The 25,635-nt window shown below is 39.3% G+C and overlaps 2 protein-coding genes and 1 long non-coding RNA gene across 4 annotated transcripts in view; 1 reads left to right on the top strand and 2 right to left on the bottom strand.

The window, feature by feature from the left end:
- Nucleotides 1-1,536, bottom strand: part of TDRD9 (tudor domain containing 9) — a 77,910-nt gene extending 76,374 nt beyond the window's left edge. Inside the window, exon 1 of the mRNA XM_064512021.1 lies at nucleotides 1,325-1,536. Within this exon, the coding sequence (XP_064368091.1) occupies nucleotides 1,325-1,473 (149 nt within the window). The 5' untranslated portion in view covers nucleotides 1,474-1,536. The remainder of the gene's footprint in view (nucleotides 1-1,324) is intronic.
- Nucleotides 1,537-12,300: 10,764 nt separating this feature from the next.
- LOC135328446 (uncharacterized) lies at nucleotides 12,301-18,643 on the bottom strand. Its single transcript, XR_010389306.1, has 2 exons — nucleotides 18,331-18,643; nucleotides 12,301-16,819 (listed from the first exon to the last, which is right to left on the bottom strand). It is a non-coding gene; the product is annotated as an uncharacterized LOC135328446 (long non-coding RNA).
- A 68-nt stretch (nucleotides 18,644-18,711) lies between these two features.
- Nucleotides 18,712-25,635, top strand: part of PPP1R13B (protein phosphatase 1 regulatory subunit 13B) — a 76,396-nt gene continuing 69,472 nt past the window's right edge. Inside the window, exon 1 of one of the 2 annotated variants that reach the window (XM_064512022.1) lies at nucleotides 18,712-19,033. Coding sequence is in view for 1 of the 2 variants with exons in the window: in XM_064512023.1 (XP_064368093.1) it covers nucleotides 19,025-19,033 (9 nt within the window). In the remaining variant the exon portion in view is untranslated. The remainder of the gene's footprint in view (nucleotides 19,034-25,635) is intronic. The other variant, XM_064512023.1, reaches the window with a different exon arrangement.

Here is a 25,635-nt window from a genome sequence, read left to right on the forward strand (position 1 = left end):
AGGAAAGGCACTGGCAGCTGAGGAAAGGATTTTCAAAATACCTAGATGATTCAGTAGCACAGGTCTTCCTGTAGTTTGGAACTGATTGTTTTAAACATTCATAAGACTCCAACAAGCACTTCTAGAATGTCCACAGTATGCAGAATTGGATTTTTCTCCTAACGCAGCCATCCTAACAGTTGAGAGAGACAGCTTATAAATAACTGAGAACATCTACCATATGTGACGTCACCTCTCTCAGCTGTTGGAAAACTGCTGGCTAGCATGCAATACTAGAGGAAGGAAGAGAAAACAGATAAGAAATAATCAGGTATTTTACAGGTATGTAGCATAATTTACATAACACTATTTTGTAAAGATCTGGTAAGCTACCAAATTAAACTCATCAACAAAGTTATGAGGTAGGTAACCTTTACTTATTAAACATATTTGCTTACAAATTGCAGTATAAATTAAAGATGTATCTACTCAGAAGAGAAGCAGTGAGCTACCAATCAAGTATGAAGCACAAACTAGTGAAATAATTAAACTACTGTAATATAATTATTAGAGTCATTCAAAAATCAACCACTGAAAGCAATATGATAACAGCCAGTGATACTCTTTAAGGACTGTAAGGAAGGAAAAAAAAAAAAAAAAAAAAAAAAAAAAAGATTGGCTCAAACCAGAGCTGTTGCTCATTGATTCAATAATTAAACACATAAACACACTGTGAGAGTACTATTTCCAGCTGTGCAAGTAAGTTTACTCTCGAGCATCATTTATTTATCATTGTGCCACTGGGCCAAATTCCTTAGCCATACACCTGAGACTAGACCAAGTTTCTTCCAATGCAGTTCCACAACAGAACTTGTCACAATTGCACATCAGCATTAAAGCACTCCAGAGAAATCAAATCGTATATGCGATGTTTCTAGCGATGATTAACATGACACAGATGAGTAGCAAAACACACCCAAAAAAAAAAAAAAAAAACCCTAAGACGTGAGTATTAAAACCAGAGAAACACATCCCTCTGCACCCAGACTACACCCACACACATTACAGAGCTTGTTTGGCTGGACTGTAATGACGAGCCCCTGAGCCGCATGCAAACAAAGCACAGGGCCCCCCAGAGGCACAAGGTGAGGGGCCCTGGGGAAATGCACCACAGGCCCTGGCTCTCACACAAGGGAAAGGTGGCAGTAGAGCATATGTACATGTGCATATACATGTGTATCTATACATACATATATATACACACACACACCCATCCCCAGGACCGGGAGCGCCTCCCCACCAGGTGCAGAGGCCGCAGCCCGGAGGTGCCGCACCCCGCACTCACTCAGCGGCCATTAACGGCTCCCGCGCAGCCGGTGCAGGAGGAGGACTGCACGGGCCACCGGCCTCGCCGCCCAGGAACTCGGCGGCAGGCACGGCCTTGCCGATAGTGAACCAGTCGTCGATCTGCTCCAGGGTGAGCTTCCGCAGCATGATGGCGGCGCCGGCGAAACCCCGCACGCGGCCTCACACCACCCTCTTCCCCTTCCCGCCCTTGGCCAGGCCCCGCCCCGGCACGTGACCTAACGGCCGCGCGTTGCCAGCCCCGCCTCGCTCGAGGGGGGCGCTGCGGCTGCACCCTCCACGGCCCCCTCTGAGGTGACGGGAGTTACGCCTGGCGCTAAGCGGCCTCCCCCGCGCCCCGCGGAGCGGCAGCCGGGCAGGGAGGAAGCTCGGCAGCGGGCGCTGGGCGAGTCCCTGCGCGGCAGGGGCCGCTGCGCAGGCGCGGTGCCCGCGCGCGGGGCGCGCTTCCCCTCCCGCGCTGCAGGGAGCGCTGCGCGGCGGCGCGGCCTCCTCCCGCCCTGCGGCCGCCTCGCTGGTTGGCGCTTCCCTTCCCGGCGTGTCCCGCGGCGCTGGCGCAGGCCGTTCTCGGCTCCGGTGACCTTCGGTGGCGGCGCGCGCTCCCGCCGCTAACGGTGGGTTTCGGCCCAGCGCCCGCGGGGGGAGGGCGGCTCGCCTCGCCTCGCCTCGCCTCAGCGCGGCCGTTACTTGGGGCGGGCATCGCTCGGAGGTGTCTCGGGGGTGGGCCGAGGCCGGGGGGGCGGAAGGGCAGTGGTGCTCGAGCTGTGCCGTTAACTGTCTCCCGGCGGTACGGAAGGGGCTACGGGCCTAGCCCCGGGCGGGTGAGCGGGCTGCAGGGGGCCTCGGGGGTGTGTGTGGGGGGAGCGGGAAGGTTTGAATGAGCCCTTAGGATGAGAGGAAGTAGATACTGCGTTGCTGCGGACAGGTCTCGGAGGAAAGGCCGCAACAGCGCCGTGCCCTGAAACCCGTTCTCCCCCCCCCCCCCCCCCCCCAATTGAGGCCCTGGGGGAAGGTCGTTCCGGGGAGTCACTGGGTGTTGACGGAATGGGTATTGCTCGTCCTATGCGTTTTGCTCGCTCGGGGGTGGGGGATGGGTGGGAAAATCCTTTCCTTGTTTTCTTTTTGGCCTCCTCGTTTGCATGTATGTTTTTGTGAATGTTTTGTTCTTTCTAAGCTACAAGCACCAGAAGTATTTTTTTTCCTTCTCAGTGTTCTTAATAGCATTGGTAGCAGGCAGCACAACGCTCTCTGAGGAAATCCGCCCACAGTAATAAGTCCGATTAAAATACCTGTCTGTAGGCGAGTAAAGATAAATGTGGATTGGTCTGTATTTGTACTTTCATCTCCATTGAGAGGCTTTCATTCTTTAGGAAGCATCTTTTTTTTCCAGAAGTTTTGACATTGACTACCCTTGTATCCTTTTCACCTGCTTGCCAAAGAATGCTTTACATTTAGTAGTAGAAAGTGAGTGAGAGTTTGACCTCATAGAAATTTACAAATCTGCCTTTTCTTCCCATGACTTTTTAGTTTACTATGTACTGTTCATGTCTGAATGTGGCAGGCTTCCATGGGTTGTACTGTGTTGGGTGAAGTGCTTTGTGTCTAAGGTGGAATGCAATATAACTTGTAGTATTGCTATGTAATGCGGTGCAAATGTATGTGAATATGTTTTATGTATATATGAGGATAAGTTTTATTTTAAAATATATCTAATATAATGGTTCCTATTTGCTTTGCCTGCCAAAGCTGGATGCAAAGAATAAAGCATATTGATAGGCTTATTGCTCTGGGGCATACTTTAAAGATAATATTTATGATAAATCATGAATTCCATAATTTAGTATTATATGTTTTCCTATAATGAGTAGAAACTATGGTGTTGAGAGAGAAATGTTAACTATGCGTGAAGGAGGGAAAGAAACTTGGTAGTGTAAGGACTGCTACTAATTTGTTTGGATCAAGGCTCCTCTCTTGAGGGAGACTTGGACATACATGAAAAAAAAATCTGTCACTGATAGAGTGATAAAAAGAGTAAGAGTGTAGCTACTGCTGCTCCCTAAATGCTCTATAGACTCATCTTTGAAGCTTTTCATCAGCTGTAATTTATTCTTTTTTCTTGTTTTAGCACCAGAATTGTAACCTAAACTCTGAACTTTCATTCTTTTGCTTGGAATAAATACCTTTGTCCTGCAGGTTTTGGAATATTTTAGTCATTAAGCTGCTAATACATATATATATCAAGTATGTATGCATATATGTATATCACGTAAGAATATAGTTGCAAAACTCACCATTGCAAAACTTCTTACTACTTTCAGATGTTGCAGACCATGGTTCCAAAGTCATTCAGAGCCATGAAATTCTACTTCACTACTGTTTATCAAGAAATATGGGTTGGTGTAGCATTAACAGCTTATGCCTATTACAAAATTTCATATGGTGGTAAGTTACTATAGTCTTCATTAGAAAAGTCTTCATTAGTCTTCTTTACAAATCCTGGTTTATAGATAAGAATGTCCTTAACATTTAAAAATAAGTCACTGAAAATATTCAGCAAATAAGACATTGCACTCTTAACGCCAAGTCTTTGCCACAAAAGTTTACACATGCTCCATGCAGAATATTACACAAACAAAAATATTAAGATACCAGTGTAACTTTGCATACATTATGAGGGGTAGGTAACGTAGGAGTTGTTTAAAAATCAATACCTAACTTGCAGTCTATAGCCAGAAGCTTCTTCTGTAGATTAATCCTGAATCAATGTAAGGCCTTTTTAATTGGTTTTGAACTAGAACTTACTTTTGTTAGAATTTTTTTTAGAATCTTTATTCTTTGAGCACTTCTTTAAAAGCTGCAAAAAATAAAGTTTTCAGAAGGTTCTCCCACATGAACTTATTAAAGTACTATAGTTTATTTTGGGCTGATCTGCCTCAGAATGCCAGGTACAATACAGAGGATGAAAAAGTGTTTTCCCTGGTGGTCCTGGATCACTTTCTTACAGAAAAAAACAGAATATCTAATGTAAAACTGATAAATCTGAGTAGGCCAGGTCCCTCAACCCAGAAAGGTACATAAATCATGGTATCTTTAAGGTCCTTGTCTTTGATTTGGGCTATGCTGAAAAATTTCCAAGTTGGCTCTTTTACTATCTGTCAAGAGCCGTGAAATGTTATAACTGTAGTAGAGTTCACAGAGAAGAGGGACTACCTCATTTGGGGAGCAGCTGAGTGATGTTACCTCTATACGTCTCTATCTTTGTTCAAATAACCTGCAGTATGACTTAAAACTATTACACTACGGTTACAAGTTTAAGTAAATATAAGTAGCATACAGAGAGAAAAAATAGTTTTATTTTTGTTTTAACTTTTCCTTTTAAAAAAATTTTTTACTTCAAACTGAAGTAAAAAATCGACAGAGTGTTTAAAGTTTGTGTTCATGTCATGCTATTTTTATTTCGTTTCGATAGTATTAGTAGTTTCATTAATTAGTAGATGTGGTGATGTAGGTTTTTTTGAGGTCTGAAACCTTGATATGAGGGAATTGTATGCTAAGCATTATTTTAAAGTGGAAACAACTTTTAATAGCTGTGGCCCTTCCTGTAGTTTGGGAAACAGCCATGTAAATAATATTTATAAAACAGTATGTTGTGGAATAACTTAGGTTGAAAGGGACTTCTGAGGGTCATCTAGTCCAAACCTCTGCTCAAAGTAGTTGGATCAGATTGCTCATGGCCTTACTCAAAATTCAAATGATTACTTCCAAGGATGGAGATTGCACAACCTCTTATGACTGTTCTTAGAAAGAATTTTTTCCTTATATCTATGTCCTGTCACTGTGAATCAGTCTTTCAGGAAAATAACAAAAATGGGAATGCAAAACAAGGTATTTAAATTATAAAGGAAGGGTTTTTAAAGCAAACTGTTCTTATCACTTCAATTTACATTCATATATTGTGCATGCATCCATATATTGTGTAAAACAGTATTAATTTGTATGTATTCTGAAGAAAGACACTTTCTGTAAGAGTCTCAGTACTAAATACATGGAGTCTTGGTTAGTTAAAAATAAGCCAATTTAAAAAAATCAATATAATATGGACATATGCACTATAAAAAGTACATTTTGTGCACCTTTACAAGCTCTGTTAGCAAGTCATTACTATAATTCATTCAGCTTCAACTGCAAAATGTAAATAGGAAATACATTCAACTTTTTTTTTTTTTCTTCAGGCAAAAAAGCTGTGGCAAATAGTAAGTATTGAAAGTCTAATATCCTGTTGGGTTTTTTTGAGTGCAGTAGAAATAGCTCAATATATTTTACATAAGTTTGAGTTCTAGGTAATCGATTTAGAAAATGTCTAAAGACAACTTGAAAATATGTACTTTTGGCTGTATGGTGTTACTATCTGGAAACATCTTTGAATATGCACTGATGCTGTCTCTCCCAAATTTTCCTTTTTATAGGATTTAGGGGCAGAATGGAAATTGCATGTTTTTATGTATGGGGGGAGGGGCTGTAGAAAATCCTTTAAACAAAAAATTAACCATTTCATAGAATTCTTTAGATCAGCTAAATTTCAAGAGGAGCTGTTATTTTAGCTGCCAAGAAACTAACGAGTTTGAACTTGTAAGAAATAGTTTCCCATATACTTAAGGATAATAATGTAAATAAACTTTGTTTTTGAAATAACCATACCAAAATGGGGGAAGGGTTGAGGTTTGCCTCTAATAAAATTTCCAGACTTGTGAAAAAGGATTCGTAGTGTGTTAGCTAAATGTATATAGTCAGTGGTTTTTTGTTTTATTTGACAGGGCAGTTGAATCTGCCAGTGCTTATAATCAGATTCAGATACAGTGGACTGTTTTAGGTTCTGAACTACATTCCTGAATTGATTTTTCTCTACTGTTTGAACAGTCTAAATTGTGTCTTTGTTTCAGAGTCCTCTGGTGCTGGACATCATTAAAGATCTCTTTTCTTGGAGTATGAGCTTGGTGATTCATCATCTTTGCTGTAAATGAAGCAAGTTACCACCATAGGGAAGTTAATATAGTTCTAGAACTGTTCATAATCCATCTGTTGTATTTGCAGAAAGAATAAACATATGGAGTAAGAAGGAATTAAACACGTTGAACAATGTATTCTGGAGTGTATTTTAAAATCTAATGTTTAGAATAAGCATTTTTTTTATTTTACCTAATTCTGCCAAGTTCCATGTTAAACTTCGGCAATAGTACTTTAGCTATAGAAATGTGGTCCTTTAAAAAACTTAAATCAAATTAACCAACACTTCATATAAAGGGATGAAGCCTTTTTTATAGTATCTTTTTTGTCTAGAACTTTTCAAATATTCCATTTATTTTTAAAATGCCATTTAAGATTATGCAAAGTGTGAGCACTTTATTGCCAGCTCTTTGTCATCTTGCGGTGCAATACTTTAGGCTACAAAAAGGATTTTCTTTTTTTTTTTTTTTTAGCTTTATGCTTTTGAAGAATTCTTCTGTCTTACAAAAGTCACTTTTTAGTAGTATACATACTGAATATCCATACTAGGTATACATAATGCATAAAACCAAAATTTTACTGGATGTCATGTTTTGTTTATATTTAGCCTAATCTGCTTTAGAGAAGATTAAGAAGCTCAAGTCACTGTAATGACTTCATGCTTATGTACGTCTTTTTAACTACTGAAACATCCTAAATCTTTCAGCTTGGTAAAGTCTTGGGTTCCAGTCTCTCAGATTGTAGTACCTGGCCGTAACTTAAATACTCTGTATTTGAATGGTCCAGAACTCAATAACCTTACTTGCTGATGACATGGTAAACATTCCAGCATTGTGTTGCCTTTAGTTTCTTCAAAATCTATGCTCCTGCTTATACTTAAGATATGTATCTACTACCAGTAGAGTAAGATTACTAATCACATCATTTCTCTATTTGAAAGCTATTTAGCAGTAATACTGACATGGGTTGTGTCAATTTCAAAAAAAAAAAAAAAAGTTGTGTCAAAAAGCAGAGGCAGGTACAGCATTAATCACTTGATTTGAAAAGAATAGGTGATATTTGTCTTTTATGCATTCTTGACATTTTTTCCACCCTCTGCAGTTTTCCTTCTATTATCTTTTCTTGGTATATTTTAGAAAGGAGCTGATGAGGATACAATCAGCTATCTGTGAGGTTGTTTTTTTTTAATCTGTTCTTGCTATGTTTTCCCACTTCAGAATGAATGAGTGAGAGGTAGAGGGGATGTACTATTTGTTTCTTTACATACAACCAAAAGTGTCCAGAAGAAGAGAACAGAAAATACAAGTAGAAGAAAATGGAGTTTCAAATGAGCAGATGTTAGCCAGTGGTGATTACAGAGTAGGTTGAAGTTGTGGTATAGTTAATAAATGGTTCTGATGGAAAACTTATGCCAATTACTGAGCTAGATTTGCATTTGTGATGCAAAGTTATGATCACTGGGCTGTAGTTCCTAAGATACTACACTTATTTCAAATGACCTGCTTTTAGCAACTTTCAATTACAGGAGCTAGGGAAAAAAATGTGAATCATTACAGGATTTGCTTGATCTTAGCTACAACCTACCACACTGGAACTGAGCTAAATCAACATACTGTCTTATCTCTTGGACATTAATGGAAAAGAAGGTGAGGAGCTTTTGCTTAAGTGCCCTGGGAGCACAGTTAACCAGCAGTTTTAGATAAAACTTAACTTACTTCAGCTCTTAACATTCCTTTGATATCTGTATTGGCTTGCTAGATTTTCTAACAGGGAAAGGAAATAGATGTGAGCAACACTGCCTGGATTATGAAAAACTGCAAGTGCTACTGAAATAATGCTATCTGCAACTGGGTTCCTCCCAGTTTGCATTTTTGCAAGTTTTTGCATTTTTTTCAAATTTCACACAAAATTGCATTTTTGTGTTTTGTTGCAAATTTCTGTGAAGGTTTCAGAATATTCCTTCCTGTTGATGATTCCTAACATAGACCTCCACAAAAGATTGTTGAAACTTAGACACCAGTTTTATTTCCATTTCTTTTCCACTTGAGTAGGATACTGAGGAAGGAAATCTTAACATTCAGTCACTGTCAGGATTACACTTCAGCTTGATTCAGAATCAGAGTTCAGCACAGCCAGAGTGTGCTGTATCACTCTCCATATACTTTAAGTTCCTCAGTGCTGAAGCGTACTGGGCAGTATAAAAGGCAGTAGAGGACAGTAGTCAAGGTATTATGAAAAGAGCAATTTCTCATTTACTGTGAGTGGAAGAAGTAATCAGGAGTTTTCTTTGCAGCACTGACATCTGGATTTTTATCCAGATAGGTAATGTTCATCATGGCTCAGAACAAAACACTGATGGGGAGATGTTTGCTACTGGTTGACATAACGTGCTGTATGCATGTAGCTACTGTCTCTTCATATAGCTGACATCTTTAAAAAGAGAGGATTACAGATACACTTTTTTGTGCCTAATTTGTTGCCTGAGATATGGCACTGGCAATGACCAAAACTGACCATTTACAATGCTAGTGGAACATCAAACTCCTCTTCTGTAAGGATTGAAAAGCCCCATGCAGTTACTGCAGTATCACCTTGACCAAATTTTGTTGTTTTTTTTTTTAATCAGTATAGAACATGAAAACTCATAAACAGGGTGTTGTATTAGTAATGACAAATATTTCACCATCCCATCTGCTGGATGTGGTGGTCTTACCATACCAATACTTCTAGACTTGCCCCTCCATGCTGAATCTGGTTTATGGCCAGGATGTTCCATCTCAGAGCTCTGGAATTTCTAGAACATTTTCAAGTCTTGTCTTACAGCTGAGAATCTCAGAGTATCTTGTGCATGCTAACAGAGTATTGTGGAATACTCTAGGGAAGGAGCAAAAATACAGTCAGAGCCAAGGAAACATTAGTCACAGAGCCCAACCTATTTAACCTCTTTAATGGCTAACTTGGGAAGAAAAACCCTACTGTGTATTCATGTTAATAGAGAGGATGAATAAAGTTGCAGGAAATGATCTGAAGTGACTAAAGGAGCTGAACTAGTCTGCTCTCTATCTGAATCATGATAGCAAGCCACTGTTTAAAGTACAAATACACCCTGACACAGAGCTGGTAGGTATATGGGTTTTGTAGTTTCACTTCACTGCCTAAGGAAGAGAAACTATCAGGTGGCTGTTAGACACAGGTGATTATGGGTGACATCACCACCAGATGGCTGCAAGGAAACTAAGTGAGGAAATCAACATGTGAAATCTCTATTGTTTCATTCACGGAAATCTGTAAAGCTACTAGGAAGGAAAAAATAGTAAGATAGGAGATCCCCTTAGGCATTGAATATGTTGGCTAACAATTTGGTAAATGGAGGAACAAGAAATTACAAGATAGTTCTTGAACAGCAAGTGCTTCATACTAAAATTCCATGACCTTTAGCAATTAACATTTAACAACTAGTATTCCCTTTAAGAAAGTCATGTGATTTTGATTTGTTAACTTATGAGGAACTCTTAAAACAAGAAATTCCTGTATTCTACTGCACTGCTGCAGGCAGTCTACTTGAAGACAACAACTCTCCACTAACTCAAAATGAGCTGACCATCACAAGAATGAATTCTTTAGAAATTTTAATTAAACTCTGCTAAATGAACTGTGATTTCTCTGACTGGTTTAGCAGTACGAGTGCTCTGGCAGCTACTGCAGCCTGTGGAGTTTCCACACTGCATTGCTTCTCTTAGTTGCACTGCTGTAATTACTTGTGAATCAACTTGTGATCAGTCAATTTTTAATAATTTTATACTATTTCTCTCTAAAATAATAAAGCAGGAATTTGGGGTTTTTTTCTATTTTAATTTGTCTCCATTCCCTGATCCTATTTACAGCAAAGCTGCTTTTTAACTTGTGCTACAGCACAACAGCAGAAATATTTTTTGCAGAAAAGGGGTAGGATCAGGATTTTTACCTGACCATTCACTCCTCTGGCTCTCCTCTGTCAATGTAATCCTTGAATAATTTAATGCAAATTTCCTCCTCACACCCAGCTACACGTGATCAAAGTACTGTCTCTCCCATAAGAACTGTCATTGCTGTCAACACTCACGGCAATTCAAGTAATGCAGAACTCCACCCTGTTTACAAATCAGGAATGTCAGCATGTGCTTCAGCAAAAATGTAAAAACTTGCTTCCTTCCTCTGTGACAGTATGTTCCTTTCTCACTTGCAGTATCAATTAATTGGAACAAAAGAACAAACTAACAAATAGGGAACAGAAAACAATTATACCACAGTATCTTAATGTTCAATACTTGCAGAAAGAATACTTTCAGGTTTAGTAATAAAGGAGAAGTTTGACGATATTTCTTCAAATCAAAAATTATACTGGTTGTCATCAAATGGAAAATATTTTTAATTATTATGACCTTCAGAAACTTAGAGTAACTGTACTTGTGTTTTAATTGGCATGACCTTTAACTATTTAATATCCATATCATGACAGCAACTTCAGCTGTTTGTTACGCAGTAGTTGAGATTTCTGCAGAGCTAATGAACCATTTGGTAGGAAATGATAATAGGAATTCTGTGGGTGGTAGAACTACAGTAGTATATTGAATGAATCCCATCTGTGATGACTACTTCTGCCTACACAGATTTTTCCTGCAGTATCAGTTGTAGTCTTCATTTCTTGTTTTAACCTGTTGTGTTTAGCGTGTTTTTGATAACATTAAGAATTGCTACAATTAAGGGGAATTCTTCAGGTATGAAGAACTGTTGTCAGGTATTTCAGGAGTGCTATATAAGCAAAAGAAACTGCAACAACTAAGCTATGAATGCAACCGGAGTATTATGGAGGAAAAAAAAAAAGGGTTAGAGTGTGAACAGATATAGGACCAAGAATACAGGGAAGGATACTTTTTTTGTTTAACCAGAAGCATTTCCATACTTGTCTTGAGCATATCTACAACAGTCGTAAGCTATACTCATACTATTATTGACTCTTTATTGGTGATGCTGCACGTAGCTTTTAATTTAGTGTACTTGTACACAAAAATAGAAAAAGAAATTAAATTCTCCTGTACCTGAAATTACAGTTATCTCCTTATACTCCTTTATGAATCAGACTGTATTCCACATACCATACCACGTGTAGTTTGGAAAAAAAAATCTTCTGGTCCAAATTAGAACCTTGAGATACTTCACTGAAATACTTTGCAAACATTTAAAGTAAATTTTGTATTTATTTCAGTAAGCTGAGAATTGGAGACATACCCATTTTAACAATGGATTTTACTCTGTTTCAGTGAACACTGAGATGTAAATACCTTTTAGCATACTTTGATATAGTTAATTCTTATGGATTAATGCATCTAAAAAAAGGAGTCTTGCTAAAAATATTTTTACTGTGCTTTCAAATTATGTATTCTTGTTAATGCTAACCGTCAAGCCTCCTTTTAAATGAAGGCTACTAATGTAAATGTACTCAGGCCTGTCTAGAAGGACAAAAACAGAAGGCAAGAAAAATTGTGCAGGACTTTCACATAGTGACTGGAAGAAAAAAAGATTCAAGTTTATCTTGTGCTGTAGTTTAGCCTTTTACAGAATAGAAATACTGGTTTTGTATTTGAGGCATAAACAATAGACAAAGCTTTAAAGAAGCATCTAATCATCTCCAAGCAAGTATGTTATTTTGCATATTTCTCCATGATCAACACAGTCCTTTCCACTCTTCTCAATCTTCTGAGGTTCAGCTGCATAGTATTGCGATATCTTCTTTGAACAAATTAGCCTAAAAGAGATTCTAAACACACACCGGTGACACATTTTTCTACTGTCACTATTTCTAGGGCTTTTCACTGAATCATTCTCAACAGGGTCCATCAATGCCCTATACGATTCATTTCGCTCTACTTTTGATACTCCTCTCTATCCTGCTAAAAATTGCAGTAAGCCTTGTCGTAGGATCACAATGGTAACAATAAAATTTATTTAAAAATATGTTTCTGGAGGATTATGAGCCAAAGCCACTTACAAGCACAAGCAATTTGTCTCATTAATGTTCCCAGGACTACAACATCATTACTTTAACTGGAAAAGCAATATTTATACAAAGAATTGGAAAAGATGAACCTTAAACATCAGTTAGGTACAAACACTGAGTTTTTTTATTTATAACATAGAAGGAACATTATTTCAAACTTCTTACATTACATCTGCTGGTCAGACTATTTGAGTACAGCTGCTCTTCAATCAACTTGCACTATTAAAAAGTATCTCAACAGAAAAAAATAAAAATCATACTAATTGTATATTCCTGTACAGAAGATGGCCATGCTCTGACAACCCATTTTTTTTGTAGTCAAGAAGTCGAGAAAGTGATCACTTAAGGTTTTAAAATATATATATATATGTATATATATAATCACAGAAGTATTTTCCATAGAATTATACCAAAACCATATTCTGTTTCACAACTGTTACGGAATTTAATGTAAACAACCGATTCAACATACTATCCTGTATTTTTGCAGGAAACTTACCTCCTGTATTCTGATCTGTAAATTCTGTAGTACGTACACAAAAAAGGTAAAGAAGTTTGTATTTCTAGTAGTAAATTCTTAACAATGTGATGGTTTAAATATTAAGCCTAAATAGATTACTCATTTGAAAAAATATACATTTAAATTGATATATAATTTCTTTCTTCTACTACATGTGAATATTCTTCCACTCAGCAATGTGTTTTTCTCTCCAAGTCTCCTTTGCACATTCGCTCACCCCAATACTTACTGAAGACCACCTTCCAGTATATCCCAGACTTCAGAATCAGGCAGAGGACTTTCCTAATCTTCCCTGCCAGGCTGCTGTCCAGATTCACCCATCACCAGGCACAAGAGCAGGAAACATGACCTTCATTACATTACACCTTCTGCATGTTCCTTCTTTTTAGATCTATTTACCTCAAGTAAGCTAACCAAGAAAAAGCCATTCTAGAAGAGGCACATTTGCAATGAACAACAGAAAGGACGGCTAATTGTTTTCAATTACAGTAAATAAAATAGCTGACCACCTTAAACAAGGGAGCAGTGGTTAATAGAAGAGTTGAAGATTAGCCCACCATTTTTGCAGCATGGGGTAAAAACTAATATAGTATCACAGAATTCTGCATTAGGCCTTAGCTGAGAGAGGGGATATTTAAATCACTTCATGCAGAAATTGTAAAGAAAATTTGAGTACCTGGCCTGCTAAATCTTGGTTCAGATACCTGAGAACAATTTTAGATTTACAATAACAAATGAAATGGATGGGCTCAATCCCAACACGTGACCTATCCTTTCCCCTCCCCCCCCAAACTTTAGAAAGCAATACACCTAAAAGAAAGTAATATGCAAGGAAGGACAGGAGTAAAAAGTGAAGGACTGAATTGTTATTCTATCCTAACTAATGTTTCAGCTAATATCTCACCATCTAGCTAGTCACAGATTCTTCCATTCGTAAGAAAAAAGATTTTGGAAAAGAAGGAAACATTATCTTGAGAACTGAAGTGGGTGCAAGCCTAAAGGTGCAGGGAGAACCTCTCCCAAGATCTTTAACTTTCTGTTTTTATTTTCCCCACCCTTTCTAACTAATATAGTTAGTGGTTTCATCATTATAAATTACAAGGGAGCAGAACAAGATTTTCCGTCTGTAAAAAGGATGGTATGTAATCTCTCTAATAGGGCTATATCTTCTGTACTAAAGAGCTACCACACAAAAAATGAACAATTCCTATTTGTACAAGAATTTTATGAGAATGGATAGAAATACATTCCCAATGAGGCCACAGCATTCTCTCCTATTTAACATTTTTTTGTGTCATGCACTTTGGATTACGCATACAATTTATGCTATTGTTTAAAGAAATTACATGTCTAATCCACTAAATGCAGGGCTGAAACACATGATGTATCAGACACCTCGAATCCCCAGGAAGTGTACACATCTGTAATATATACAGATCAGATGGCTTCACTCTTGCTTTAATAATTATACTCCTTTTCAGGATGATACACTGAGTGGATTGTGCTGAGTAAACTTTACAGCATGAGTCATCTAGTCCAGCATACCTTACTTTATAATATTACAAGGCAGTGATGAGAAATTATCTTTCTCCTGTTCACGTTACTCAAATACTGTTTACACAACACATCAAAATGTTTCCTTTAGATTATTATTTATAGTTTATCTCTGAACAGGTTTGATGGGGTTTGAAATGCATTGGCTGTATATGAATTCAAACACTGCAACATATGACTATTGTTCAGTATGAATTCCTTATTGTTGCGGCTTTAGGAATTCAGCTTGTTTCTGGAATAAGAGGTTACTTGAAGCCATAGTAACAAGTTAAAATACACTTCCTTTAAATATATATGCTTATTTTACACAATATTTCACTAACAAGATTTTAAACTACCTGCTGTGAAATTCTTCTTGAAACACTTAAGTCTTCTTGTTTTGTATCATCTGTTATAGCACACTGCACCTGCAAGTAACTGCATGGCAAGGTTACAAGTACTTACTTGATTTGACTTTTATAATTGCTTACCTACTCATGGCCAGTTCCTCCTGCCTGCATTACAGCAAACGCAAAAAGTAATTGTTGAAAGGAGAATTCTGTAATAAAGTAATCCACTAAGTTATTCAGAAAGGCTTATTTTTTTGTAAAACACACGTACAAGAACCCTAAGACACCTGTTCATATTTGTTTTTTTAGAGATTTTTTTCTGCGAGTTGAGAGGAAACCCATCCTAACTGCAGCCATCTAAAAGCCTGCTGTCTAATATGAGCTAGTCATCCAGGCTCCATCTTTAATCAATAGAGAGACAGGCACCTTCAAAGACCAAGACATTTAGATAGTGGGATGAATATCTCAGGATGGAATGAATTGCCTGCAGAGCTGCCTCTCTCCCTTCCCTCCCTACTCCAATTTATCTACAGAAGGAACCTAGATGACTGAATTAGACTACATGCCTAATTTTTCAATTAGTGAGATTGGATGAGATATATCCCACCCTAAATGTTTGACCTCTGAGAATGTTGCTTTGTAGCTATAAATAGAAAGTACCTACTATTTAAAGTAATACCACATGAAAATAAGAAGTTTTAAATTGAAAAAGAAACACTTATTTTCATGTGACACCTCCAAAGACTGAAAAGATTTTCCTACGCTCCAGAGAAGCATCTTACCGGGTTAATGCAAAACTGATGAAAACTGGGATCTGAGAAGGCAAGAAAGCTCATTTTCCTCTTTCTGTCTACGCATAAAAAACAAGTAGGAGATCAGACCTGGTAGTTTTAAAAACTCAAAAAACAGCATTTGAAAATCTGGCCATTAGACACTTGAAAAATACAAGCAGGAACTGGAACACTGCCAAGAGTGCTTCTGAAAATCTCATTAGTCTTCCATTTGTATTTTGGGGCATCTCTGCTTGTCTTAAGAATGTTGTGCATGATCACGTAAAAGGAATATTAACTGTAGTTAATATCAGTTCCAATCAAATCCCAAATTGGAATCAAATTCCAATTTCTAGCTGAAGAGCTCAACACAAATCTCAATAACTAATGTTACAATAACTAATAAATAGCCTTCATTTTTTAATATTAGAAGTTGAATAAATGTTAATTGATAGCGGCTTAAATTTGTAAAGCTAAAGAGTATTTCTCTCTGTTTTTTAAGTACCAAGTGGAGTGTAATTCAGAACAACACGTTAGAATTTATACCAACAAATGAGCACAAAACCTTTCCTTTAGAAAATGTCAGCAGAATTAAAGCACATTGCACAAAACATATTTGGAAACAAATAATTTAGGTTCTGCCTTTCTGGCTTTATCTGCTTCTGTATCAACTCCAAATTCTCTTATCTTCTCAGGAATTCCCAGGTCATGAGTGCTTTCACACAACCTCACTTATCTGAAAAGGCAATTTGTAGGTACCACTGGTCCTTTGGCCAAGCAACATAATTTCTGCAAATTAAGACCAGAACTTTGATGTGGAAATGCAAGGACAGTGAAAGAAAACCCAAAAGTACATGATTAGAAGTTATGATTTTCCTGCTCGCAGTAAACAAAACATTTGTAGATATCATGAGTTGGAATCAAAAGGTTTTATAATGGTTGCTGCATCCCTTGACTGGTAAAAGGGTGGTTCTCAAAAAGATTCTTCTGCAGGAGAGATGTTGATAGTTAATTTACCATGCTGCAGGGAGAATTTTAAGTCTTATGCTTTGTAAAGATTGGTTAGAATTTCACTTTTTGCTTTTCTCATTTCTGTGGGAAAATGGAGGTGGGAAGGGATGAACCGTGTTTTCTTTTCCAAAGGAAGCAGAAATAGGAATAAGAACAGGCTTGCATATAAAGTGTCTACCATACCTTTTGAAGACATTTCCTCTTAACCCACAGTATCCAGTCTGTCTGGTTGCTGTATTGGTTGAACCTGCATCTGCCAAGAGGAAAGCGTCTCAGAGGTTGACATATTGCAGGCCATTATTCCAAGAAAGAGACTGTATGGAGGACTGCCTTCCCACCCAGGGACAGCTGTCTGCACCAGATTCTCTCAGCTTTCATTTTGACAGCATTCCTCCCATTGCAAAGGAAAGGTAATAGTGCGGTAACATTTACTGTATTTTAGCTTTTTTTATCCATCACTAAAACAGGGAGAAATCAGCTCTAAAGTATACCTGTAAGTAGTTTATAGACCATCATGTAAGAATCTCTGGCAAAAAATATCACCTGGTTAATTAGGAAGGCACTAATTTTTAAGGAACAAGTATGGCAAAGGTTCATGATTCCCCTGTTGCTAAAATGATAACTTTGCCACAAATATTCAGAAACACAGTAAATTTCTAGTCACTGCTATTCCTCTGTTCACTAAAATTTAATATAAATTTGATGAAAAGCAAAAAGCATTTTTCTTATATTTTTAATACAAAATTACAAATATCTTATAGCCTGTTTAATTTCCAGTCAGCCCTAAGAGAGAAAAGTTCAGATTTATTCAGGTTAATACTATTGTTCTGAATAAATCTGAACTTTTCTCTCTTAGGTCAGAAGTATCAGAATCTTACCTGTTTCTAAAGTTGTGTGTGGGAAGTGGAACCATAGTTTAAAGAAACAGAGTATGATACTAGCGTTACTGTGAGCTAGTAGCACTCCAAACAGTACTTGCGAAATAAACTGGCAAAGCAGTATCTTGTGATGCTGACAGTTTTTTTCCTGTAGGACCAATTTATTAAAAGAAACAGAAGCTCTGACCAAGCACAAAGCTCAAACCGGAGCCTACAAGTGCACTGACAAGAATACGTAACGAAATGCTAAATATGCCTATTTTTAATATAATCTTCACAATTATGTATTATGGAATGTGTGAATGTAAATGTGTATCTTAAATTTAACATGCAAGCTTATGCTTGAGATTAATATCCTATTATTGCTTACCCTCAGAGGCTTATACAGCTATGTAGGCTCCTCTCAAAAACTTCCTAAAATTGATCGTTTTTTCCCTCCTAGCTGAGATCTGTTCTACAAATAAAGTAACAAGCCTTGGAAATCAGCCATTTAAATAAACAGCTCGAGCGCCTGGTAGATCCACTGATTTTTCAGATTAGGATGAAAGGCCCACAGCCACACGAGGTTTGTCTGCGTCGTGCGTGTGGCGCCGCTGACATATGGCCACGCACGGACGCCGCGGCCGAGCTCGGCTCCCTCCAAGCCGTTACCCTTCATCGCGCTTTTGCAGTTCTGCGGAAGGAAACGCCAGAAACTGAAGCGACAGTTTCAAGGCTCGTTCCGAGACCCGCCGACAGCTCCCACGGGAGCCCGCGGTCAGCGCCGCGGCCCCCAACGCTGCTCGCCGCGGGTGTTTGCACCAGCCGGGGAACCGGGCGGTCCCTGACAGGTTTTATCGGTTAGGAGCTTTTTTGCCATTAATTTACCCCTTCCACTGCTCCTTACCGACACACTCCCGGCCGAGGAAAGCGGCACGGGCGCGGAGCGGCGCCGCAGGGGGAACCGGCAGGACGGGCCGGGCCCACGCGGGACGCGGAGGGCGTGGGCACCGCAGAGCGGGTCACGGCGGGTCGCTGAGGGAAACCGCCCTCCCACGCCCCCAGCGCGGCCGGGCCGAGGCGGCAGGGAGGCGGGGGGGAGGGGAGGGGGAAGGGTGGTTAGCGCGCCCGCCCGCGCCGCGGGAGCCCAGAGAGGCGCAACGAACGAACCTGCCGCGCCTCAGCGGCGTGAGGGTCACGTGAGGCGGCAGCACGCGCGCCCGCGCAGCTCCCCGCACCCCCCCCCCGCGCCGTGAGCGCGCCTCCCGGCCCCGCCCACGCCGCTTCCCGCGGCGGCCAATGGGGCCGGGGCGGCCGTTAACCCCTGGTTGGGCGGCGCGGCAGGAAGCGCCGGCGGAGGCGAGTAGCGAGGCCGCCGCGGCGCTGAGGGGAAGGCGCGTCGGGAGGGCTCGGAGCCCGGCCGCCGCCGCCCGCTCCGCTTGCCGCGGGCAGCGAGGCGCGCCGGGGGCACCTGTCACCGCCGGCGGGGCGAGCCCGGCGTCCTCCCACCTCGGCCGTGAGCGGCGGCGGCGGCGGCCGGCGAGGCCCGGCGCGGCGGCAGCGGCAGCCTCGGCGGGACTGGCTCGGCGACGGCCGCGGAGATGATGCCGGTGAGCGGGAAGGGGCCGGGGCCGCGCCGCCGCCGCCGCCGTCCCGGCCTGGCGCCGCGATGCCCGGCGGCGGGACGCCTTCCCTTTTCCTGTGGGGCGGGCGGAGCGCGCCGCGCCGCTCCCCGCTCGGGGCCGGGGCAGCCGGGGGCAGCCGGGCCGCCGGCCGGGGGCGCCGCCCGCCGCCGCCCCTCGCCTCGGCGTCGGGGAGCGCGGTGCGGGAGGGCTGGCTGTCGAGGCCTGCTGCGGGGGGGAGGGGGGGCGTGTGTGTGTTGGGGGGGGGGTTGGTTTCCCTCTAAACACTGATTTTTCTTTTTCTTTTTAATTAATTTATTTTTTTTCCGCCGCCCCGGTGCGGGGAAGGGTTAAGCAGCTCCGGCCTTCGTCCGGTTGTCAGGCGAGTGAGTGCAGAAAGCAGCGTTTGGGTCTAGCCGCCTTCGTGGGAAAGGCTGTGTCGCTACCCTGGCAGCTCTTTTGTGGAACTGTCGCTTATTATTATTACTGTCATTTTCTTTTTCCGAAGGTAAAACCTTTGTATTCCCCTCAAACAACCTTGATTGTCTGCCGTGACGGAATCTCTCTGCTGTTTCCTTCCACTCTCCCTCCCTCCCCCCCTTCTCCCCGTGGGCTGATGCAGTAGTCAGGGAAGAGTTGTTCTTCATGACAGCACTCGTTTTATGACAGGAGCCTCTGAGGCTGAATAACAAACAATTATATTCTTTCTGTTGATTTCTTTAAAAAAATCTGTTTGGTCTCAAATGTGGCTTTGTGAAATACCCTATGTAAGGGCTTCCATGTTTCCTGTACTTCCAGTGGAAAAGAGCTTTTTATTTACAGTTCCTCTGCAGTGCTCGCAACCAAAGCACTGCAGCAGAAAGCTTTCCAGTGAAAAAACTGAGGATATCTCTTTTACAAAATTCCAGTGCTCTGGTGTTGTTTCATGACTGAGAGAAGGAAACAAATCCTATAAACTGAATGTACTTTTGAAATCTGAAACTTTACAGGTTAGTGTTCTAAAACAGGTATCAAGACAAGCCTTTTAGCCTGATGTGCTTTTTAACTTCCAGCTGCTAGGTACCAAAATATTCTATTGATACTGTAAAATATTTTTTTGGAACTAGATACACTAGAAAGCAGCAACAGAGTTCACTGAGTGGCTTGTTCCGTAACCATATGGATATTTTGGAGTTTATTAGGTAATAAAAATAAAAACAAGATGACCGACAACTTTTTCCGCTTCTGTTGCAATTTGGGTTATGCGTTACATTCATGACATTCCTATTTAACAGGTGGTATGCCAATGACAGGTAAAGTCAGAACAAATGTGTTTGTTTTCCATTACTCCTTACATGTGTTTGAGTTTCAGGTTAAGGGAGCAATGTTGTAACGTCAGTAGTTCAGTGACTGACTTGTATGTGTTTGATTATTTCTGCCAGTGTCTTGTGTTACCTTCATGCTTGTTTAAATATGGCAGTGCTTGTGCTTATGTGAAGGTGTTATAAGATTCAGGCTTTTTATTATGTTTTTGAAACATACTTTGAAGCGTTTTTAATACTGATGGCTGAGTTTTAATAAAAACAAATTACCTTGCTGCAGTGGTAGTTATGTTGCAGATTAGAGCTTGCTGAATCTAAATCCTAAAATAGTAAATATTTTGCTTTTTTTGAAGAGCATTTAGATGCTGTTATGAACAGTCTATCATTAGGTAGTCAGGTATATGTATATGTAAATTGACACTTTGGCAGTGCCCCTTAGTTTTCCAGTTTTTCATCCCAGCTATTTTACGTCTGGACCGCAAGGACAAAAAACTCCCCGTTGACTGGAATAATCAATGTGAAAGTAGTGTGAACGTAACAGCTGTAGAACTGGACCAAATGCTTTTTTTATTTGAGATTTCACATTTTGAAAAGGGAAAAGTTACTGCTGTAACTCATTATGTGATGGCATTGCTTGCAGTCAAATTCATGGGAGCTTTTTTCTACCTGATCCTTTTTTTCATGATTAACGAAAGTATATAATGGCAAGAGTAGAGATTTTAGTACTACTAGAACTGAGTTGCTGTAACAAGTGGGCATTGCTATAGTTCTGTATCAACAAAATAAATGGAAATGTTTAGAAGGTAACACTTTTTTCTAATTTTTTTGTGATTCACATTGATCAGACTTGAAGTAATTGATTAAGGCCATTTTTTGACTGGTCGTATCTTTACATTCTTGATTTTTAGGAGTGAAGTCCTGTCTGAAGAGTGGAAAATGGAACAATCCATTTTTTTTTGATGGTGATTTTTTTCAGATGGGGCACAGGGTTACTTCTGAGCGCTTTGATTGGTTATGATCTTTTTGCCATCAATATACCTTTTTCTCTGTTCCTTAACATTCTGTCTGTATAAGTTTATATCACTTATTTTACTTTCTTTTGTGAAATATAAGAGTAGTTATACTGTTGGCCCTGAACACAGTTGATCTTCCAAGAAGTAATGAGATGTAGACTGCACTTTTTTCACTTTTTTTTTTCCTCTTTTTTTTCTTTTTTTGGTTTGCTGAGAAGGTATGTTCATTGTAAACCTTTCATTGACTTCAGGACATAAAGGCTATGTGTAGGACATGCTTATGATGCTACACTACATGTCACCTTGGCTAAAATACTATACTGAAAGAGTTGTTCTATGTAGCCATGAACGTAGTTTCACTGGCAAAAAAAATAGGTAGTATTTATTGTGTTCTTAGAAATTGCAAACCCAGAACTGTGTGATATTCTTGCAAACAAGAAATACTTTTGACTGAAACAGCCATGGTGGTTGTTTTCTTGCAAATTATTGCAGATGTATCTCCCTTCTTAGCTGCATAGTCTATAACCTGTTTTGGGGTGCCTAATTTTCTTCTTATTCTGCCCCAGTACGGTTGTTTTGTTTGTTTGGCCATGTGTCTTTGAAAAAATGATGAAAGCTTTTTTCCTTAGTGAGTGCAATTAATTCTTTTCTCCTTGGATGGTAGTTACAAAATTGCATGCCTCTGAAGATAACTGCTAGCCAAATTCCTTGGACGCTAGTGAGCAGGCAAGAAAAAGCTACCTTTGGAAAGCACTTATTCCCTATGCAAGAAGAGATGCAGTGCAAAAAGGAGCTGCTGCAGCCAAGCAGGACATACTACTTCCTATTTCTTACCTAAATTTTAGGTATCATTCTTTTATGGCATATATGAGGATAATATTTCATGCCAAAGGCATTGACAGTGTACGGACTATAAATAGCTCTATAAGGAGATATGAGAAAGAGCGATGGATGCTGTATAAGAAAATTGTGAGGAACTGAGTCTCTGAGGAGGAACAGTTAGTATTGCATTTTCCCCTTGCACCTCTTACTGCAGAGCTTTTCTGGTTTTGCCTTTAAGCAAACTGGGAGAAGTTGATACCCATGTGCTCACAGCTGAGCTCTATGTTTTTTAATGCATCTAGGTGGAACCTTGTGGGGCTTTGTGTAAGGTTTAGAGTAAAAGAGCTGTTGAGCTTACATACCCGTATGTGTAGGGTAAGGTGGTTGCTGTTTTAATAGAAGTGAGAGTATTGAAAAGTCTGGGGAGTGTTTAGTGTATGTTCCCCCCCAGTTAATTTTGTGTGGAACTCAAGAAGAGTGTGAACTCTTCTTGAAAGTTAACCATGACTGGTGTATGCTTAATGTCTGACTAGACAATACACACATCACAGTGTGGAGATCTAATATTCCAATGTGTGTTAAAATCTCTTTAACTGACCTACGAACACAGATAACATAATTGATAAAACACAGGCCAAAAATGTGTATCTACAGTAGATACATTTATTTTTGAATTATCTTCCTGATGAATAAAAAAAAGTGTTTTTTCAAATGAGTACATTGTAATGTATTCAGTCTAAAGCCTTTCCCAACAAGTCCAAAGTGGGCATTGCTTATTCCTAATTTAAAAGCAAAATTCATCCAGATCAGTGTACAGTGTTCTCCGTCCTTAGAAAGGCTGCTACTACTACAGCTCTATATTTTATAGCCTTAAATAGTCTATGTATATAGGCTAGAACAAGACATGTCACTTTAATACACTTAAAATACAATTAATTTTAGGAATTTTCAGTGATGTTGAGATAAAATGTATTGCAGTTAATTCAGAGATGTATAATTATCAGCAATAGTGATGTCACCCTCATTTGCTGCATAAATCTGAACTGACTGTAGAGAATAATTTGCAAGTTTATCAGCCATTATTAATAGAGTTATTTATTGCAACAAAGCTTAAAGGCCACTTCATGTTTTTTGGATCATGTCACTTTTTTTTTTGGGGGGGGGGGAGAGGGATGATAGAATGTGGCCTATTCTATGACAAAAATGAGTTCATTAGCTTCAGTATGTCAAAGAAAGAGTACTATTCATATGTTACTCTGATACTGTAATATTTAAGTATATGTAATAGATCCATGACTATTATACTGAAATGTATGAGAAAATTTTGAGACAGAAGATCACGTCTGTTTATGTTTCTCTTCACAGATTAATATAGGTCAGACTGTTGCAGACTTCAGAAAGAATAGGTATTTATTTGAAAACAAAATGCCACTCCGCTGGTTCAAGCTATGTTAATCTAAAAAATTTTAAAGTTTGATGTGAAATATAGGCCTTCTTTTTATGTTGTAGAAAACATTCTAGCTTATTCTATTATTTATTTATATTAATATAGCATACAGCTGTGGAACAGAATCCATTATGGTAAGAGTTGTTCATACAGAGAATAAAGACAGTACATTTTGTGAAGAATTTGCAGTCTAATGCTTACTGTTAAAGCTCACATTTATTTCATCATCTTAAACATTCAGGAGCTAAAACTCTGGGGCTTTATATCCATTTCTTTTTTCTACTGCCTAATGTGTAGATGTTAGGGTTGTTAAAAACTAGCAATTTAAAAAAAAAAGAAGATTGAGGTTGGAGGATTAAAGAATCAAAATATTGCATACTCCAGGGAAGAAAAAGTGTATTCTTCCCTCTCCATCATGACTTGCTGTTAGAACCTACCAGTCTTATATGTATGTCTAACTTAAAAACTTAATATTACCATACATTAATTACAAGCACAAGGTAGCTCACAACATTTCAACTTTTAACTGAATCCCAACAAAATGAGGTTTTCTTTTTCTTAAATTGGAAAATGATGTTTTTAGATGACTTAAAATGTCTTTAACATCTTTATCACTTCTTTCATGAAGATCTTTCCCATCTGTCCTGAATCATGTGGCTTACTGAATCTTAAATTATAAGACTCTTAGTAAATATTATAAAATACTCGCTTTAACAGTTTGAGGTGGTACATCTTTCTGGTAGTTTAGAAGCCTTTCATTAGAATCAGCTAAACTTGGAAGCATGTAAAAATCTGATGTGTGAGTCAGTATATCCATTGAATATGCTCAATGTTTTGAGTCTCTTGAAGCAATTTTTTATGACATCAATAATAGAATTATATTGTGCAATAATAGGCACCATCCTTCAGAAGTAGATTTGTGTGTCAAGAACAATAATGCTACTAAGAGGGCAAAGTGTAGATTCTATAATAAATCACAGAGCAAGCAAATATATGAACTGCTTAGTCAAGGAAAAAATGTAATGAACATAAATTTTCAGTCACTTTACCTAGATTTTAAGTCACTCTATTAGTTTTCTTAAATCTTGCTCAAAAGCAAGTATTTGTAATCTTGCTTGTATTTGAGAGTGCAGGTTTATCATTGCGGTGGACTAGGATGTTGGAGCAGCTGAATTCCATTCAAGGCTGTGGTTTCACAATGCAGATGAGCCAAATTAACCATTTCCTGTGACTGGTGGAAGAGGCTCTGTTTCCTTCTTCCTTGCTGCTGGCTGCTCATTCCCACCACTTGCTTTGAACCTACTATAGTGCTTGTCTCAGTAAACTGATCCAGGTCACTAAAAATATAAAAACATTTTTGATTATGTGGAATGTACACACAGGCTAATGCATAAATGCATTAAATCACAATTATGTTGTGATCAGTTATTGTCAGTGCTGATACAAGAGAGAGCAGGCAGCTTGGCTGAGAGTGATGGCAGAGAAGGGGAGAGGGAAGTGAAGTCTTTGCATTTCAGTATCGGTGAGGTGTTTATTCAGTTTAGTTGTATTGTGATGTTGTACCCCAGAGGACATGTTTTGAATTTTGTTCTCTGGCTATTTACCAGATGAATAGAACAGTGAAATGGAAGTTAAGATCTCTGCAGTGCAGTAGTGTTGTGACTTCAGAGATAAAAGTTACATGTCACCAATTTTTACATCTTCATTGGGAATCCAGTAATGTTTTTGTATTTTTCCCTGAAAAGGGGGTGAGTAAGGGATTTTACAGGTTTTACCAAAAAAGAGTCTTTGAGGAAGTCTTGAGAAGCAAATATAAAAGAACTTGGGACCAAGAAGAGGAAAAAACAAAGAATACCAAATAATAGGATTTTTATTAGATCAATATAATGTTTAGGTAAAGGTCACTGCTTTGCTGTCACTCTTTTCATTTTTCAGTATTGCACTCCTCCTAGTTTCTGCCCATTATTCCCTCATCCTCTAAAATTTGTACTGTAGTTTAGCCTAGTT

Source organism: Dromaius novaehollandiae, chromosome 5 (assembly GCF_036370855.1).
Source record: "Dromaius novaehollandiae isolate bDroNov1 chromosome 5, bDroNov1.hap1, whole genome shotgun sequence".
NCBI classification, from domain to species: Eukaryota; Metazoa; Chordata; class Aves; order Casuariiformes; family Dromaiidae; genus Dromaius; species Dromaius novaehollandiae.